At 36.0% G+C, this 18661-nt stretch overlaps 1 protein-coding gene across 6 annotated transcripts in view; it reads left to right on the forward strand.

The window, feature by feature from the left end:
- The window catches only part of LOC135586783 (uncharacterized), a 60894-nt gene that overhangs the window by 12438 nt on the left and 29795 nt on the right, over positions 1 to 18661 (forward strand). For 4 of the 6 annotated variants that reach the window (XM_065081126.1, XM_065081127.1, XM_065081131.1 and 1 more), the window contains exons 8-18: positions 1252 to 1459; positions 1651 to 1716; positions 1835 to 1914; positions 3541 to 3690; positions 5843 to 5906; positions 8571 to 8672; positions 10369 to 10554; positions 10620 to 10747; positions 16641 to 16791; positions 16888 to 16986; positions 17130 to 17231. In XM_065081126.1, coding sequence (XP_064937198.1) covers positions 1252 to 1459; positions 1651 to 1716; positions 1835 to 1914; positions 3541 to 3690; positions 5843 to 5906; positions 8571 to 8672; positions 10369 to 10554; positions 10620 to 10747; positions 16641 to 16791; positions 16888 to 16986; positions 17130 to 17231 — 1336 coding nt within the window. Of the gene's footprint in view, positions 1 to 1251; positions 1460 to 1650; positions 1740 to 1834; positions 1915 to 3520; positions 3691 to 5842; positions 5907 to 8570; positions 8673 to 10368; positions 10555 to 10619; positions 10748 to 16640; positions 16792 to 16887; positions 16987 to 17129; positions 17232 to 18661 lie in introns of those variants that run through there. The other 2 variants (XM_065081128.1, XM_065081129.1) reach the window with 2 other exon arrangements.

Consider the following 18661-nt stretch of genomic DNA (forward strand, 5'->3'; position numbering starts at 1 on the left):
ATTGCTTTGCAGTTTGTACGGTATTCAATGACGGAAAAAGATCAATGTAGCAAACTTTAAATAGTTACGACATTACAACTTCTTGTTTGGGTGTTGCATTTTCTTGGTATATATCATGATCTATAGCTGGATATATACTTCCAACTCAAGGAATCAGTATGGTGGGACCAGTGTTTGCTGGTTTAATCGCTGACTGGCACACTGACTGGCTAAATTTCGGGTGGTTCATGTGCAATTTGCAGTAAGCCTTGTACCTTTTTATTTTTTAATTTTAAAAATAATAAATTAAAACTCTCAGCTTTTAATTGCTAGTGCGCTTTCCATTGCGCGTGCATCCGTGTCTGCCATCACCCACATCCTTCACTGCTTGTGTACATGGCTGCCCGTGTCCATCACTGCAAGACCTAGCGATCATACTTTCTTTTCCTTCTCCTCATCCTCCTCCATCGCCTCCTTTCCTCCATCTCCGTTGTTGCCATATCACTTCCTCCTTTGCATCTCCGCTGCCTTCTTTCCTTCTCTCCTGCATTGCAGCCTCTCCTCCTCCTCTCCTCCCCTCCTTACCTCCTCCACCACCTTCTCTTCTAGATTTCCAAAAACCTTTATTTTTTTCAGTCTAATTTAGGCTGAATTTTCATTTTTTTCAGAAACAGATAGATACATATCAGTGTACCAAATGTTGTGGAATACCACAATATCAAGAAAATTCCTTTCTTATTGCTGTGTCCAAGCCATAGCATATCCTTTTTTAGTTTTTTTAAGATTTGACAGATTTATCAGCTGGTCTAAAACTGTGCATGATGGCAGTTTCAGTAACATATCAGATTGGGTACAGTTATAAGATTCTGAGCAGTACTCTGCCTAGTTATGCTTTGTATAATTTAATAAAAAAAACATGGTATACCAAGTGGTACTAACATGTATATTCTCCTAAATTGGTGATTGGTCAGATCATTAATATATGCTCTGGTCTGACTAGTATTGAAAACCATGTATCTATATCTTGTTTTATTTCATCCATTCCTTTTTATCTTGTACGACTCCAAAAGCCCAGTTGCAAACACTACTCTTATTTTGTAATTGTGCTTAATGAACTTTGATATGTGTTTCAATGGTGTACGTCTCGTGTTTCTTGATGTTTCAGGTTGAACTTCTCAGTAAATACTAGAATTTCTTTTTCTTTTATGAAATCAGTTTTGTCATTGACTTTCTTTTATTGCTCACCTTCACTTCATTGTGATTTTGATTCAGATCCTCGATGGGGAAATATAGAGGTGGTCAAGTGAGGAAGATTGTTGAAATATCAACAGTTGGTCTTTATTGTAACTTGGTTGAAGAAAATCAAAGTTTGTTTTGTCTTGATGATAGTACCAATGTACAGTTGCTTTCTAATTCAAAGTTAGAGGACGAGAAATATGATTATATAGTAGACCCATTTGACTTCATGGTTTGTCTGCTGGTATGTGATCCTGATTTATCCTTTTATCTGCCTTAATATTTTTATGCTTGTAAAGTTACATGCATAACCGTTATGTTTCTTAGAAACTTCATCCTGTATCTTATCCATCTGCAATACATAATTATCGTATGTCTTTTTTTGCTGTTATTTTAGGGTACTTTATGTTGACTGCAATGTTCATATCTGTGTAGGTAAACAAATCTGGAAAGCTTGATGGTGCACCTCAATATGACATCAATGTGGAGATAGCTACCTTGGTTTGTTCCTATGCAATACAAAGGCAAACTAACATGATTAGTTTTTATTTTGAATAGTTATGTTGGCTCCATGTGGATTGACATAGTAACTTTAATTTTCTTATTGTTTCTACAATAGGATCTCTCTTTTAATGAGATTCAGTTGCAACAAGTCATGAGTCTCTGGGATTATTTTTCCATCTGCACTCTCAGACGGAAGTAAGTCCAATTTGCATGGACACTTACTAGACTTCTCATAATATTTGTTGATAATGAGACATTCATAGTCCCGCAAAACTCATGTAGTTTGTGAACTTTTTAACTTACTGCATTAAATGTATATTATGTATTTTATGTAAAAATGACAGCTTTGACTTGTCAATCGTCAATTACTTGCAACTAACAATTATAATGTTTATGGGTCAACCCCTTTTCGCCACTTATTAGATTTTCTTGAATGAGCTTGCTATGCACTAAAGGAAACAGATGCTAAAACTTGATATACATCTTTTATACCTAAGTACCAATCTTTTCTTTTATTTGCATTTTGCTTCATCTGATCCTATCTGGTTAGTGTTATTTTTTTTTCTCTATCCCATCAATAACCATTGTACTTTCGAACATGATATCTACCTTGTTATTTTTAGAAACTTCTAGTTGGTAGCATTTGGGAGGTTCTTCTCTTCCTCTTAGGTGAAATGTGCAGTAGAGGTGATACACTATATCAGTTTGGTTGGATCACTTTATATTAATAATGCTTTTGCTGCTGAACCTGAGAAATTCTGTTCATTTTGCTTACATATTCCTGGTTATAGAGAAGCATCTCATACTGTTATATGTTTTTGTTTGTACCCTGTCCATGTTTGTGTCTGCGAATCTGTAACTTCACAGTCTGCTTAGTTTGTTGTGGAAGATCACTAGTTATTTTTTTAAGGCCATGTCAGTGGATGTGTCATCATGTTTTGTATGAACCTTGGACTTACGTGTCCTTCATCTTGTGTGCTTATTCAGATTTCTTTTGTCATAGTATTATAGTACTAAAGTTGCACATTTAGTGGCTGAAAATTGGAAATTCAGCTTAGCTAATCAACCATGCCCTACTGTTTGACATCTGCATATTTCCATCTAAATATATCTGTATTATGGCCCTGATATCCTATTCTCTTAATTTGTAGCTAAATAACCTGTTACACCACCCTATTTATTGGCACCTAGTTAACATTGACTATACCTACCCTTCTCTCCATGTTACTAATACATCAACATCTGTGCTCTTTTGTTTTCTGACTTCCTCTGTAGCACCAGTTTGAAGATTTCTAGCCCTTGCTCTCTGACATTCGGTTTGTCAAACTAGTTAATGTTGCATTAAATACATTTATTAAGACTTAAGAGTCTGCAAAATCTCTTCTTCACATAAATTTTGTAGTGAGAAGAAACTTGTGCTTTTTTAGGAATTAGGATATCACTTTTCCAGTATAATGACACCTTTTTTTCTAACATTATGATTGGCGACCTACAGAATCATGCTTTTCCTGGTTATTTCATCACTGTTTATGGTCTTTGATAACTCTGCAAATAATTCTTTGCCAAAGTTCTGGCACGCAATCATGCATGTGAAAATATTTAAATTTGTTAAAATGATGTAACAAAAAATAATTGTATCAAGGCTTTTATTTCCATTGAATGCTCTGTGTCGCTAATGTGCTGTCGAGGGTCTGGACAGCATTTCATGTCAGTGCAATACTATCTCTATGTACTGTTAAGTGTGGTTGGCATCGGCTATTCATGAAATGTTTTGTTTTGTTTCATCTTATACTTGTGTCAGCTTTTAAATGTTTTTTCCAGATATGGGCGGTATCGTCCCCCTCAAAGCTTTTTATCTAGGAAAGTTGAAGGATGGCAAAGAATGCTATGGCATTATGCGCAGAAATCTGTTCTAGCAGATGTGCGTCAAAAGTTAAGAAAGACTTCTTTGAGCAATCTTGGAAAACGAATGTGAGTTTTCCCTCTTTATTTTTTACATGTTATTACAACAAAAAAACCTTGTTTTCCTTTGACATCTGTAATTTAACTCCTCTGCATTGAGCTATTTTTTCTAAACAGCCAGCTTTTGCCAGCATATGGGATTTAAGAGATGTATTTACATAGCTAAATTTTATGATCTTCACCTCTTTAGCTAATTCCAAAATGTCTGTTACAATTGCTTTCAAATGCCATGGAACCTTAGAAGGTCCATCAAAAAATTGGATGATTTCCAGCCCATCAAACAATTAGATGATTTCCAGCCCATCTAATTTGAGCCAGATGAATTTTATCCCATCCAGCTTACCCTTTTCAAGTCTCAAATATAACTCTGCATTTGACATGTTTGGCATTGTGCAGATTCCTATGCGAGCATCTTGCTGCCACTACACGGCCTTGAGATTATAAGTTAGTTTAAAAGGATACACCACACTATAGAAAAATTGAGTGTAGAACTTTCTTCAAGATTGCTAAATGCCTTCTTATTCCCTCAAATTTTTAGGACCGGTGGAGTGATCATTAGCAGTAGCTACTGCTTTACTTAACAAGGAAAATGGTTTGTGCTGGTGGTTGTGATAGTGACTGTCGTTTCTATTGGTCCACAGGAACCACATAGAATTACCTATGATACTTCTTATTGACCAGGCTTTCTGTTTCTCTAAGTCTTGGTCTTCTTGAAGCCAAGTCCTTTGAAACCAATCATTAAAGAGCATTGAAAGAAAATTTCAACCTGCTTTTGACAAGTTCTCCTAACTCAAATGCAAAATAAGCATTGAAAAAGGAAGTGTCCGGGCGAATGAGAATATAACTTGCGGACTGGACAGGGATCTAATTGAGTCTGAAAAGTTCTAGCCCTTAGATCCAAAGTTGGAAGTATGTTTCGCGGCAACTTCCACAAAAGAAATCGACTTTTGGAGGGGTACTTTGACTACATATCATCCTCCAACCAGGCCAACCATTTCCTTGTTATGCTCACTTTTCATCACAAAATGGTATCTGGATCTAGCAGAGGTAGAACCTTTAGGAGTAAGGCCCCAAATTCAATTACTCTCATAGAGGATGTTAGACAGACGGATTCTAGTTATATTCTGAACAATTAGTGGGTGAAAACAATTATACAACTGTAGCTTATGTACATATCTCATAGATTTATAACGAGTAGCAACACATCAACTTGAAATGTTTTCATTATGAATATAATAGTACACTTCATTGATGAGTTCATTCATATATTTATAGTGTGAGAAGAGTTTGAACGAGATAAATAAGAGAAGCTTGTGTAGAGTTTGTAGACAACAATCTAGTGCTCCTTACATTATGTAGAAGAATACTATCTCAGAAGTTGAAAATCCACCTTTTTTATTACTAGCAATTTATTATTCACTAAAAAAGCCTTTCAGAAAACATTCATGAAGAACAGCAACATTATAAACAATCTGTCTTGTTGATTTTGACTTCTTTTTGCTTCTTGCTTTAATTTGCTATATATCTTTTGGATTTCAGAGAAATGCTTTTTAGTTGGAGTCTTTGACTCTTGACTCTTTAAGTGCCAAGTGCAGTGCTGCTTTGACTTTTGTGATCCATAATTTTATTTAGATAATCCAGTATAATAAATTAATTACTTGGAATTCTATTATGGTGTGTGAAAATTAGCTAAATGACTAATATTGATAGATTCAAGATCTTCTGATGCTCTAATTTAAATTTATACTGTAGAAGGCTGTGCTGCTGAGTATTTTTAATCTAAGATTAATATGCTAATAGGTTGTGTATTGGCATTTGGACTTGAGATAATATTTTGAGTGAACCAACTGTTTAAATTTATTTGCTGAAGATGCTACCATGCAATTATGCCTCTTCTTCTTCTCTAATATTTCTTAAGTGATCACCCTCCACTATCTTGTCTTCTTTAGAATCACATTTTGATCTTTAGGTATAAGACTGTGTCTAAAAGTTCGTGGAATTATGCGGTAGAGGACCAATCACCAGTCTTACAAACCTGGTTAAATTCATTGATGTTTAACTAATGCTTTCTTTTGGTTGATAGGTTCTTTTCTTTGTTGATGATTAAATATATGATTTTGGTTGAATAAATGAACCTTTATATGCATTTATCTTATTGCAGAATCTGCTGCCAGAAGTATGTCAAGTTGTACAAAAGGAAGTTGGAATTACTACAGCAAGATCAGGTATAGTTGTAACTTCTTATTGCTCATGTTTCTTACTTTCTTAAATGTTGGTCCATCCAGGACTCTTGTAATTGTTACTGGATTACTTTTTCATGTATGATGCAGTTCTAATAGATAGTATCTGACAAAATTTACTGTGGCTTTATCCTTGATGTCTTCACAGATAAAGGATTTATAACTAGATAGATGGTCTTGAGCAAATGCCTGCATTTCTTCCTTCAAAGTTTGTTTTGCTTATGAATACCAATTCTAGTGGCTGATTTCTTGCCCGAGGGAGCCTTATGTAAAGCAATGAGACCATTCTTCTTGGCACTCTTTCTTTGCGCCTTTGTTCCAATGATAAGGGAGGTTACACTAATTTGCTTGAATACATGGATCATACTATTCTATTTTCATTTTTCAATGAAGAGGACATCACTTACCCAAATTTTATCCTTATATGATTTAAGTCTCTACTGGTTACTTTATTAACATTCATTAAAGAGAATATCCAGGGTATTTCAATACTTGAACATGCTATTCTCTTTTATGCTGCTAAATTGCTAATGAAGGTAATAGACACTAAACCTAATCTCAGCCTTATCTGATTTGGTGTGCTTTGTATAATTTCTCTATAGATAAGCAAATATCCATGGGTCACAATATTTGTTCCATTTGGCCAACTCATCGATTGACATGCCCCACTTTGACGTATTATTGAAATGACTGATTCTTTGCCTTTAACTCCATTGAAAAATTGGATTAATTACCACTTGTTAAGAAGTTTGATTGCAGACTCCTAGTTGAAATGCTCTTTCTTCTCCTCTAGGGGAATACTAGTAAACCTCTGGTGTTCTTTTTGTGTTGGTGGATTACCAACAGTATTGGTGTTTTTCATAATATTTTGTTTTGGAGAGGTAATAGAAAATCTTTCAGGGTTGTTTATGTCAATTGGAGCTTGGTTTGGGTAAACTAAGGATCAGGAAAGCTTAGATGTATCATGTTGATGTATCTTAATCTTGCTTTATTGGAACGTGGTGTCAAAAATCTTCCATTTGACAATAGACTTTTGAATACTTTTTTCCATGTGGATCATTCCTCTACGGGGCTCTGCACAGTGTGCAATGAAGTGAACAAGTAATCTCACTTGGAGAAGTCCTTGGATTAGATCAATGCTTAACTTTCCCAATCTTCTTCTATGCTTGGCTACAGTGATCTCATATGCTTTCATCAGGACCAAGCCCTGAGGAGAGGCTCCTCTGATGGTCCATGTTGGAACATTATGAGAAGTAATACTGATTCATCCAAACTCATGGAATTTGCTAATCTCTTGCTTCTTTTAGTTTCATCCATGGTTGTGATTCTAGAGATGGTTTTCTCTGAAAGTTGAAATCTAATGAGTTCTAGTCTACAGATCTCTTAAACATGGTAGCATAAGGTGCTTATTTTTTCCTTTAGTAAACTCCTGCTCTTTCCCATATTTTGAGCTTGATATGGTTTGTCCTCAGAGTAGATTCTGTAAGAAGGAAGTTGTTGTTGCTAGTGAATTGCTTTAAAACTGTCTTTTGCTTCATCAATTTCAAGACCATTGACCATTTTATTAAGTGCCGTTTTGCTGTGTGTTGGAATCACTTCTTGTCAGACTAAACAACTGAAACCTTCCAAACCATGTTAATGAGGCTTGTTTCTGACATTCCTACAAATTTTAGATGTGGATAATCCTTTTCTGTCCCACATGTTGTAATATTTTTGGTAACAAACACTACAATATTCAGTTATGATGGTCCTCCTTTTTGTCTCTGCTCTCTTCCATAAATTTCTCTGTTCCAAGATTATGGTCATATTATTGGGTTTCAATCAAGTCTGAGTTCTTCAGTCTTCATTCATCTCATAATGAGTCTCTTTCCTGATTGAAGCCTTGTAATTGGCTATAGCTTTTTTTTCCCATCTGTAGCATTTATTTATTCACTTTATTTTTTTATATCTCCAAGAATATATATATATATATATATATATATATATATATATATATATATATGTCTTGTTTTTATATTTTAATGAAGTGTATATCCTTTTCACTGAAGAAAAGGAATGAAAAATGATGCTGAAAATAAGAATTAAGTCTAGTTTTCTGATGCAATTGTCTTAATAGAGGAATTGACTTCTACTTTTGTCAGTTTTGAGTTCTGGCTACTTTATGTCATTAGCTACTTTCTAGGAATTCATGTCATTATGTTTGTTTTTGGAGGGGAAGTGTTTTTTCCTTTGTTTTATGCCTTATTACTCTAGTTACTGGGAAGTCTTAATGTAACAAGTTAAAATTGAACAACTTGAGCCCATATCTATCTTCTCCTGCATCATTTATATTCTATTCTTTATTTCATTTTTAGAAAACCATTATGTTATAGTGTATAGCACCATAGATCTCGAACTCCCAAGTTCATTTCAAATTAACATGTCTTTTTAACTATGTGTTGCACTTGTGATCTTACTACCTTTAATCTTAAGGGTTAGAGTATTATGCTTAAATTATTTGCTGAAATTTAGTGTTATTGGAAATTGAATACTCATATTTTCATCCATTATATCTTTGAATTTCTATCTGTCATCCAACAATTTGGCAATTTTAGCCATTATATTTTTCTGATATATGCAATTGCTTATGTCCAAGTGGCCTCTTGTCAGCTTGTCAGCAAAGATATTCTGCAAGAGCTGGAGGAGATGGACAAAGAATGTGATATTGATGATATTTTGAGCTACAGGTTTTTGGCTGAGCAACAATTGCAGGTGTTGTTTCTGACTACATTTGTGTTTACTAACGGTGGAAGAACATCTTATTTACTGTTATTTTCTCCATCATTTTTATCTGACGTCAGTTCTTGATTTCTGTTTACAGTAGGATTAACAGATTACCAAAAAAAGATTTTCTATAGGTGCCTTGTTGTTGTCTGTCAATGATGACTCTAATTTGTTTCTTTAAAATAAATGTATAACTCTGATTTCTTGCCTTAGGAAAAGAATAGAAATATATTTTGACCTGAACCTCCCTTTTATTTGCCATTTGGCGAACAGTATCTACTGCTATTGCTGAACTTATGGTTTATCATTGTTAAATAGCACCATATATTTTTAATGTATAGTGATCGACATTCCTAATCTTGTCTCTTGAGAACAGAAAGAAATTCTAACATCAAATTTGCCACTCTGCCATCATCTGATGTGTTTACACTGTAGGCATAATTAAACATCTTGCTCAGATACCTGATTTATCTCATATAGGTTCATATTGGCCAGTATAATTTATATCACTCATGATTTTGTTTCTTGACTTTGTTCTTCAGGCTGTAATATTGATGATAATATTTTATGTTCACATTCATAATGCAGAATTGCTGTTCATTTCTGTTTCATCTATTCCCTGTTTTCCTTAGATATCCTGGGTTAACTTTTTTTCCTCTTATCTATTAACACTTGTCATCTTTACTTCTGCCATAGCAGCAACTATGTACATTGATCTATTCAAATTTCATTCCTCTCCCTTTCTAGTAAGTGCTGGATGATCCAGTGCATCTGTTGATATCAGAACAGCCTGATCATTTGTGTTTTCTCCAATTTCAAGATGGTTAACAATAAGAAGATAAATAAAAAAATTTCTCTGACATGAAGAAATTGTGGGAAGATCTAAGATATTGTTGCAGGCTTGAAGACTAGATCATTGATTTGATGGTTTTAAGGCTTCAGATAAACTAAATTATTGTTAACAATAATGGAAGCAGTGGTGGGACTTGTCAGGGAGGAAAAAGGGAAAACAAAAAAGAATGACAAAGAGGGACCAGATTAAAAAAAAAGAAAAAAGAAAAAAAGAAAAACACTTACCTGGGTTGTGGGTGGTGCAAACGATGCTGTATTTTCAATGAAGGTGAATCCAATATTATAGGGTTAGATTATGATGTAAAGGACCTCATAAGTTCTGCATTATTGTTTTGCGTTCGCTTGGAAGTTCTAACTATTTTTTATTTGTGGATGAAGTGGAAAGAATGAATACAAGCGGTGTTTTTATTTATAGAAGGATAAGGAAATATTAGTCTTGACAATTAATCCATTGTGAGATATTTTGCTGCCAAAATAATTGTGTCACAAAAGTCATCATCTATGATGACTGAAGGTTCTGTAATTTAAATCTATTGACTTACCATGATAACTTCCCCTGAATCACAAATTCAGGGCAGTCATCTTCGTTGACTTGGAAGTTCCAAATACTTTTAACTGTTGAATCACAAATTATTTTGATATTGAAGATATGTCTTGTATTTTTATGAAGAAATGGTGACAATAATCTTTTCACCACAAAAATTTCATCACATTGCTCATGGCGTTAAGTTCTGAATTGATTTTCTATTTATGTTCTATCATAATAATTATATTTGTAGATTTCTTTGATAACTGTCTAGGGCTAATTTTTTAATATAAGATTCTGTTTCAGGAGTTGTTGATAAATTCAGAGGTTCCCGTTAGTGTTAAGTCTGCTCAAGAAGAGAACCAAAATGGAGAGCAGACTTCAACCAAAGCACCTAGTTGGTTAAATTGGTTATCTCTTGGCATGCTTGGAGCTGGTGGAACGTCAGACACTGGTTCATTTGCGGGCGTTGTTTCTGATGACATTATTAAGGTTGTATTGATTTTGTCACCAGTGTGATCCCTTTCTTTCAGTTTTCATCTATTTCTTTTGTGCAGGATATCTATGAAGCAACTGAGTTTCACCCAACATCTTCTTTGTCTGGCGATTCTTCAATTAGGAGCGGATCTTGCTCATCTTCAGTTAGATTCAATATTAGTCAAATTATCACCTCAATCAGAACCAAGTAATAGGTCCTTCTATCTTATTTTGCATGTTCTATCAATTTTCTAGCACATTTTCTAATTTGTGATAAGCAAAGTGAGTCTTTTAACATTTGATTTCATATAGAAAATTGGAATATGATGTACAGTCAAGGTTTGCGATTTTGAATCGTACCACTTGTACCGGGTGGTATGTGTCGGTCCGCCCGTGAACCGGTACGTGGACTGCTCGCTATTGGGCGGTCCGCTCTTTATAGCCTCGTATCGGACGATACGAGGTTGTTTCAGTCAGTAATAATCGAAATTTCGATTGTTACCGCCTGCCACTGGGCGGTACCAGCTTGGCTACGATGAGACTAAGGGAGAAGCGTCGAAGAAGGAGAGGGCGTTCGAAGAAGAGGGAGAATCGGGAGAACCTCGGTGAGAACTTGTTTCTATGCCCTTCTTCGATCTCGATCCGGTGTCGCCCTCCCTCGACGATCCCGATCCAGGAGGTAACGACGAGGAAAGTCGTAAAGAGGAGGATCTGGAGGTGCGGGGATTAGGGAGGGAGCGGCTAGAGCAGCGAAAGAGGCTGTCTCCTTCATCGCCTCGTCTGCGACTCTGTGGCCTTCTTAGCCGCCGCGTTCTTCGCTGAAGGCTAGAGATGTTTGTGGCCTTCGACGTCTTCATCGTCTTCTTCGCCAAATATAGCAGACGAGGCTATGAGGAGAAGAGGAGGAGGCGACGTCACTGAGGCTGCGTACGCCTTTTTTAAAATATTTATTATATATTGATTTTTATATTTTATATATAAAAAATATATATTTTATATTTTTATATATTAATTATATATATATTTTTAGGCATACTGTTCGGTATGCCTTGATGTACCGCTCGATACACCATACCGTATTGTATTGTGCAAAGCTCGATATATTGGTACGGTACGAAATTTCAAACCTTGTGTTACACTATCTTTTACTTCCACATGTGACATGATGCTTATTGGGTGTGGTCTTGGTTCTAAATAAGAAAACATGTTCTTGTTGCCAGTATAGTATTTGGCAATAACAATAGAAAGCAGTGACTGTTGTACCACGAGAAATGGTACAGTATGGGTGTGGACCGATACACGGACCACCCCCATTTCGAGTGGTCCGATTAAAATAGTTAAAAATTCAAAAATTGGTGGGCCCAGTCCATTTCAGTGTTTAAAAAGAAAAAAAAGGCAAAATAGGGGTTCACAAGCCCTCTTCTCGTGTACAATGCCACAGCTCTTGCTGTTGCCTCTCGCTGCTGTGATGCTACAGTGGCACTGCCTCTTCGCAGCTGCGATGTTGTCGCTGCTTTTGCTTCCCAGGTACACTGCTGTTGTACTTCTTCTTTTCTTTCATTTTCTTCCTTGTTCCTTTCTCCTTCCTCCTCTATTCCTCCACCGCCCCTTCCTCATCACACTCTTTTTCTTCCTTGTCGAAATACCGGTATGCACCGGCATACTATGTGTTGGTACACTGGTACATACCATTCCAGCAGATTGCCGAAACGGGTCTGGTACTTGAAAAGGCAAACCTTGATAGAAAGAACTTATGACATCTCATTTACCGATACTTGAAGAGGACTTTATGCAGTTAGCATAAATTTGGAAATAAACAATTTGAAGACAATTAATTGTAACAGTTGAGAATGGGGAAGGACATGGTTGCTTTAGCTTGGTCGGTTGATGTGCTTGTTCTTTTTATCATCTTACCTCCAATCAGACATTTCATTAAAAAAAGAGAGGCTTTTCATAGGCATCTTGTATGAACAAACTTAGCAGGTGAACTTATTGATGGCTGATTTTGTACCCTTAGACACATGCTCTTGGCCATCCTCTAGGACACTGATTAGGCCATAGGAAACATGATTTGAGAAGGATTTATGATCTAGATTGTTTCTAATCATGCTTGTGAACTTCATATGTTAATTTTGAACTTTTCACAATTCATAGATAACTTATTTAGTTCATGGATGTGAAAGCTGGTATATGATTTGGTCAAGAACTGGTGGAGCTGAAAATTTTAAAATGTTGCATAATGATTCGGAGTAAATAAATATTCATCAAGCTTTATTTAAGACATTGTATTTTATATATTGTACATGCTTTTAACACCCTTGAGATTAAGAAGTATAAATATGCAAGCAGAATTCTCACTTGTGAAATAAATTATCTCAAAATATATTTCCATATTGTTGTTATGTTCGTGATTGTAACAAGAAGCCATCAATCCCAACTCTTTGGGTTTGGCAATATGGATGGATCTGTTTCTGCCATTAAGCGCTGTTGCAGGCAATATCAATGGTCAAACTAGGATCAACTAATCACTCTTTGACAATATGAGACAATGCCTTAAATCATACTCGATGTTTCCTCCCATTTATACCGACTTACCTGGCTTACCAGCAGTGTTGAATGGATGTGAAAACTATTATTTGATGTGGTCGCTTATGCAAGGATATCCGTGGAACTGTTTCAGTGTAGAAACATGATGGAGATATGGGGGATAGGAGAAGAATAATTTCCAAATGAATGTTTTGAAGAGTCTGTACAACACTACATGTATATTGTACATCACCTTTCAACTCGTTGTTCACCTGAAATAGGCTCATTTTCCTCGTTTTATCTTTTGACGAAAATGCTCCTATATGTTTTGGCATGTAAAATGTACACTATTTGATTGTTTAAAAATTTATCACAACATTCACATATTTAATTGAGGAACTGTATTCGTCTATCTCAAATTTCTGATCTCGATGGTGTCAAACTTTTTGGGTATTTAATTCCTAACTGCTCAACACTCTCATGGAGACAGGCCTTGTATTTATCTTATGCAACCTTTTCTTTTATGGAGCATATAATGTTCATATAGTGTTTTAGATGCCTCTCATTATTTGATCTTTCTACTGCTATACGATCTTGCTCCTTTCCTATCAAGTAATCAATGCAAGAGAGCTGACTAGATAACTTTTTCGTACATTTATAATTTATTTTAATTGATATTCTATGCTTCCCTATGAGTTCACATAGTAACTTGTAGTCCTATTATCCTCAACTGCTTGATTTCTAGAGTTTATTTCTGTAGAGAAAAGTTTAAAGTTTGTACCTATTTAAATCTCATTAGTGAAAAAAAATGTCGTCTTGCCTAAAATAACAAGATGGGCCTATTAGCAGACAACTTATTTAATGATTATTTGTGGTGAGTATACAACCTTGTGGGTTTGTCCATGATGACTGCACAAAGGTAAGGATTTATCCTTATGCAATCTTTTTATTGTTGAGAGTTCCATAATCTGAATGGGTGATGACACATTAATGTAACTGCTAAAAGCTCCTTTCTCAAAGTTGCTACATTATATCTTTAGGTACTGGTTCTGGCACAGCCCTTAATCCCACCGTACTTTGTCAACATGAAACAACATTGGTGCTAATATGGGCTGATACTAACATGGTGGGGGTTAATAAAAAATGACTAGGAATTATTTAGATTCTTGTCAATTATGGTAGGACATCTTGGAAAAGAAGAATCAAAGCGACAACGTAAGTGGAGGTGAGGAGGAGGAGGTGAGAATCCTTGTTATTGCTTCTGCCCATGCTGATGTTCCATTGCTATTGGTACATAAGACCAATCTAGTGTTTATACTTATTTCTAAGAGAGATGAGGCAAGCAATAATTGGGACATTTTCACTTGTTTCTGTTGTTATAGATTGGCCAAACATCATGGGACCCTTGGGATCTAACCAGAGTCGTGGAATTTGGAATTTTGGATATCAAGGGATCCTGTTCAAACTATATTCTAAAAGGAATTTAAGATGAAGACATGAGAATGGAAGAAGAGCGGAGAAGAAGGAAGAATGGGAGTGAAAGAGAAAAAGTAGATAATATAAATTAAAAGTACAATACTTTGAAAATAACTGGACTTATTTTGACATGATCTCAAATTACTTAAATATGTTTGTATCAAGAATTTAAATATCAGTCCAATTTCGGTAACCTATACATTTGATTTCAGTAACCTATCCTATATCGGTACTTGATTGAACCTGAAAATACTAGTTGGAGATACTTGCCGATCAATATTTTAAACTTCAGTTAAAATGTATAAAAGATCTATAATATATTATTTATTGTGTCTGAATTTTTTTAAAATATATCCTTAAAATAATCTTATCCCATATTGAATTATTAATTCAACTAAAGGCATAGCCTTAGCCATATACAGAGCTCAACTAAAGGTATAGATTTAGCTTTTTACATAGCTCAACTAGCAAAAGATCCATATAGCTGATCCCATTATGGCTTGTTGTAGTATCCTATACAAGAGATCCTTTGTCATGTTTGATATTCCATTTTGACGGTAGAGTAACATAGTCATCAGGAAGTAGGAACTCTTTCATAAATTTTAATTAAAAAAACCATGTGTTAATATTTTTAATCCATTTATTTTTGTTAATTGTCTATAATGATTCTTTGGTTGATTTTTTTGTATAAAATCAAATTGATTTTTTTAACATATACCAATCTTGTGTCTTTATATGCACAACTCATATAGTTTCAATGTTTTGGCTTGTCAATTTGATTCTGTTTTAAGTAATTGTGGACACATTCTTTATTCTTATTGATTGAGGAAAAAAATCTTCCTCATCAATTGTCATGTAGGGTGGTAAGTCTGATTTGAAATTATTATTAATTTTTCATGTAGGGTTTCAGTGTTCTAGTTAATACCAGTGATTTAAAAAGCGCTAGGCGCCAAGGTCCAAAAACGCCCGAGGCGCTAGGCTCTCGCCCGAGCGTAGCAGGAGCGGGAGTGTAAGAAGGCAGTGACAGTGGGAGCGGGAGTGTAAGGAGTCAGCAGTAGCGGGAGTGTAAGGAGGCAGCGGTAGCGGGAGCGGCGAGCGGCGAGTAGCGACAGCGGCAGCGGGAGCAGGAGCGAGAGCGGGAGCGGGAGCAGGAGCGGCGACAGTGGCAGCGGCGAGTAGCGGGTGTGGGAGCGGCAGCGGCAACAAGCAGGGTTAGTCGATTAGGGTTGGGCAGCGATAGCTTATATCGATTTTAGTTGGTTCGATTGAACGAACTAACCACTGGAGACCGAACCAGACCTAAAATCCTGGTTCGGTCGCCTGGTTTAACCCAAGCGCTCGCCTGAAGCGCCCAGCGCCTAGGCTCGGGCGAGCGCCTAGGCGGCGCCTCTTTGATGCGTGCCGCTTGGAAGTTTAGCGAGGCGCTCGGGCCTCGCCTCGCCTCGCCTCGCCCGAGCGCCTGGCAAGCGCCCGAGCGCCTTTTTAAATCACTGGTTAATACCGTCTCTCTTTTGATAAAAAAGGGGTTTCATCTTGTGCTACCTGCTTGCCCGTCTGTCCAATGCTTCTTCTCCTCTCCCTCCTCTTCTTCTACTCCTCTGCCTCCTCTTCCATGTCCTCCTGGTCTGCTCTTTTTCTCCTCCTCTCCTCTTCTTTCTCTTCTTTTCCTCCTCGGCTGGTGTATCATATGTTGGTACACCGGTATATACCAGATTAATACTAGTCCAGCCAAGGACTGGTACAGGTCCAGTAGTCGAAGTTTTGAACCACGGTTGTGATGGTAGAAACTAGAAAGTAAATTTGCCTTAGCTGCTTTCTTTTTTAGAGAAGGAAAATTTTGATGGGTCAATGACTAAAGTTCATGATCACTTTTTAGTCTTGTCAGGTTTTTATTTGTTCTAGTGAATGAAGTTTTAAAGATTGAAGCATATATGGTTTTTTTCTTCATCATATTATGTAGAACTTAATTGTTTGAATTTGAATCATTTGTCAAATCTATATGTGGTTGATAATAGTTGATTTTTTTCATTGTTCTATGATAGTATGATATGTATTACTCAGTGGTATTTTTACATTGATCTTTGTTCACTTTGTTTTAGAGCATCTGACAAGAGGATTGGTACAGCAATATGCAGTGAATTTGTCTTTGAATGTGAATTCTGGGATGATTCTGCAGCCATTCTTGCCTCGATAGGTTCTATTAAGATTGTCAACCCAAGCAATGAGAACGTTATTTTGATGGATAAGAAGGTCAAATTTCCATTTTTTTCTGTTTAGTTCTGGTTGCTAATGCTAAAAGTTGTGACATTTTATGCCCTAGCATGTTTTATGCTTTGTTTTTCACAGGTAATCAATGAGGAAAATCTGACCACGTCTCTGTTGCCATGTCTTAGTGTACATGTAAATATGCCTCATTTGGACCAAAAGTATGATGTTTCAATCAAGGTATTTTATTTTTTTTCTGAAGAAGAAAAGGACAAATATGCTTTCATGTTATTCCCATTTGGGTTCCAGAGCTGCAGACTTGTATTTTGGACATGGCGTATAATCTTAACTTGATTTGTAATTTAGCTTTTTTATGTGATTAGATTGTGCTCCAGCCATTTGAAGCTGGTTTTGAAAAGGAATTCTTTTTCTATATTCAGCATTTTTACCGTGCTGTCACTTCCTTCCAGTTCCAGCAAGATAGGGTAAGAATAACTTGAATATTCATCAATTATTTGAGTCATCTTTTGGGATGATTTTTAGTTCTGCTAATTTATATTTATGCTTTTTAAAAACTTGATAATTTTGTTTTCTTTGAACTGAAATGATTTATCTGTCTCCAGCAGTTAGGCATTTGTATGTTGCATTTTCTTAGTGGTGTTAAAGTGAAGCTTGCAACTTTCACCTCTGGGCATTGCTTTTCTTATCAGTGTTCTTGTGGCCGTCATTCATTTTTTGTATTGTATAGACAAAGGCTTTTCATTAAGTCACACTGTCTGATTTATCATGAAGCAGCATACATGCATTGTAGGTCAACCTGATATTTTGAGGTTCTAATATTTGACAGGTTCTATGTTGCAGTTTTGCACATCCTTCCTTCTCCATCTTTGTTGCGTTTTAAGCACTTATCAAACAGAGTCCAATATTTTTAAGAACTTTTGAACAAGATGCTTAAATCTTCGTATGGAAGTACTTGAGCCAGTTAACAGTCTCCTTTACTACATGATGTTACATCTTATGGAATATTCTGGATACCAACTCTGCTGGTTTTAGTCTCCAAGCCTAAAGAAATTTTGTTGAAAGCTTTTGCAGCAAGAAATTAAGTAATCAAGATCAAGTTTCTTCACCAGAATCCATTTGATAGATGCTGGGAACATGCTGAATAAAAAATAGAGCAACCCATTCGTCAAAACATCCTTCTCATGGATTTAGGTGAAAAACATTTTTTTTAATGATGGTGATGTGACAGAATTTATTGAAATAACTAATTAACGTTTTCTAGGATGGTTTGAAATTGTTGTTCAAATCTTAGGTGCTAGAGTGAGTTCAAATCTCCTTTCTGCATTTTCTTTGTCTCATCTTTCATCATATTGATTGATTGTTGCCAAAATCCTCCTCACACCCTAGCCTACATCATATTACTTTCATTAACATTTATTTTGGCTTTAGAGGAACATTGGAACTCGGAAGCATCTCGCTGTAATCTGTGTGAGATAGATCAAGAATCAATTTAACCAACAACAACAATCACCATAAAAACATGCTATTATTACTCAAAATATCTAAACTTTTGCTTCTGAAAACCTGTATATTTTGTTTTAGCCTGGTATTGTTCGATACCAGGAGTGTCCTACGAGGATAACATTGCCCAGTAAGATGTTTACTGACTGATACTATTTTTATAATATTTTCTTCCTTTTTGAATATGGGCTTGGGGAGGCTTGTTCTGTGCCACCAGCTTTGCCTTCGTTGTAGCCTTCTCCTTGCCATACTGAGGCCTTTGCATCCACCACCTTGTGTCCTTGCCATTTTTGACTCCTAACTTTGTGGTTGCTGCTGTCTCCTCCATGCATCATTGCCACCTCTTTCACACATGGTGCCGTGTTGTCACAGACTTAGCTGGAATTGCCTAAGT

The sequence above is a fragment of the Musa acuminata genome, chromosome BXJ1-8 (assembly GCF_036884655.1).
Source record: "Musa acuminata AAA Group cultivar baxijiao chromosome BXJ1-8, Cavendish_Baxijiao_AAA, whole genome shotgun sequence".
Taxonomy (NCBI): domain Eukaryota; kingdom Viridiplantae; phylum Streptophyta; class Magnoliopsida; order Zingiberales; family Musaceae; genus Musa; species Musa acuminata.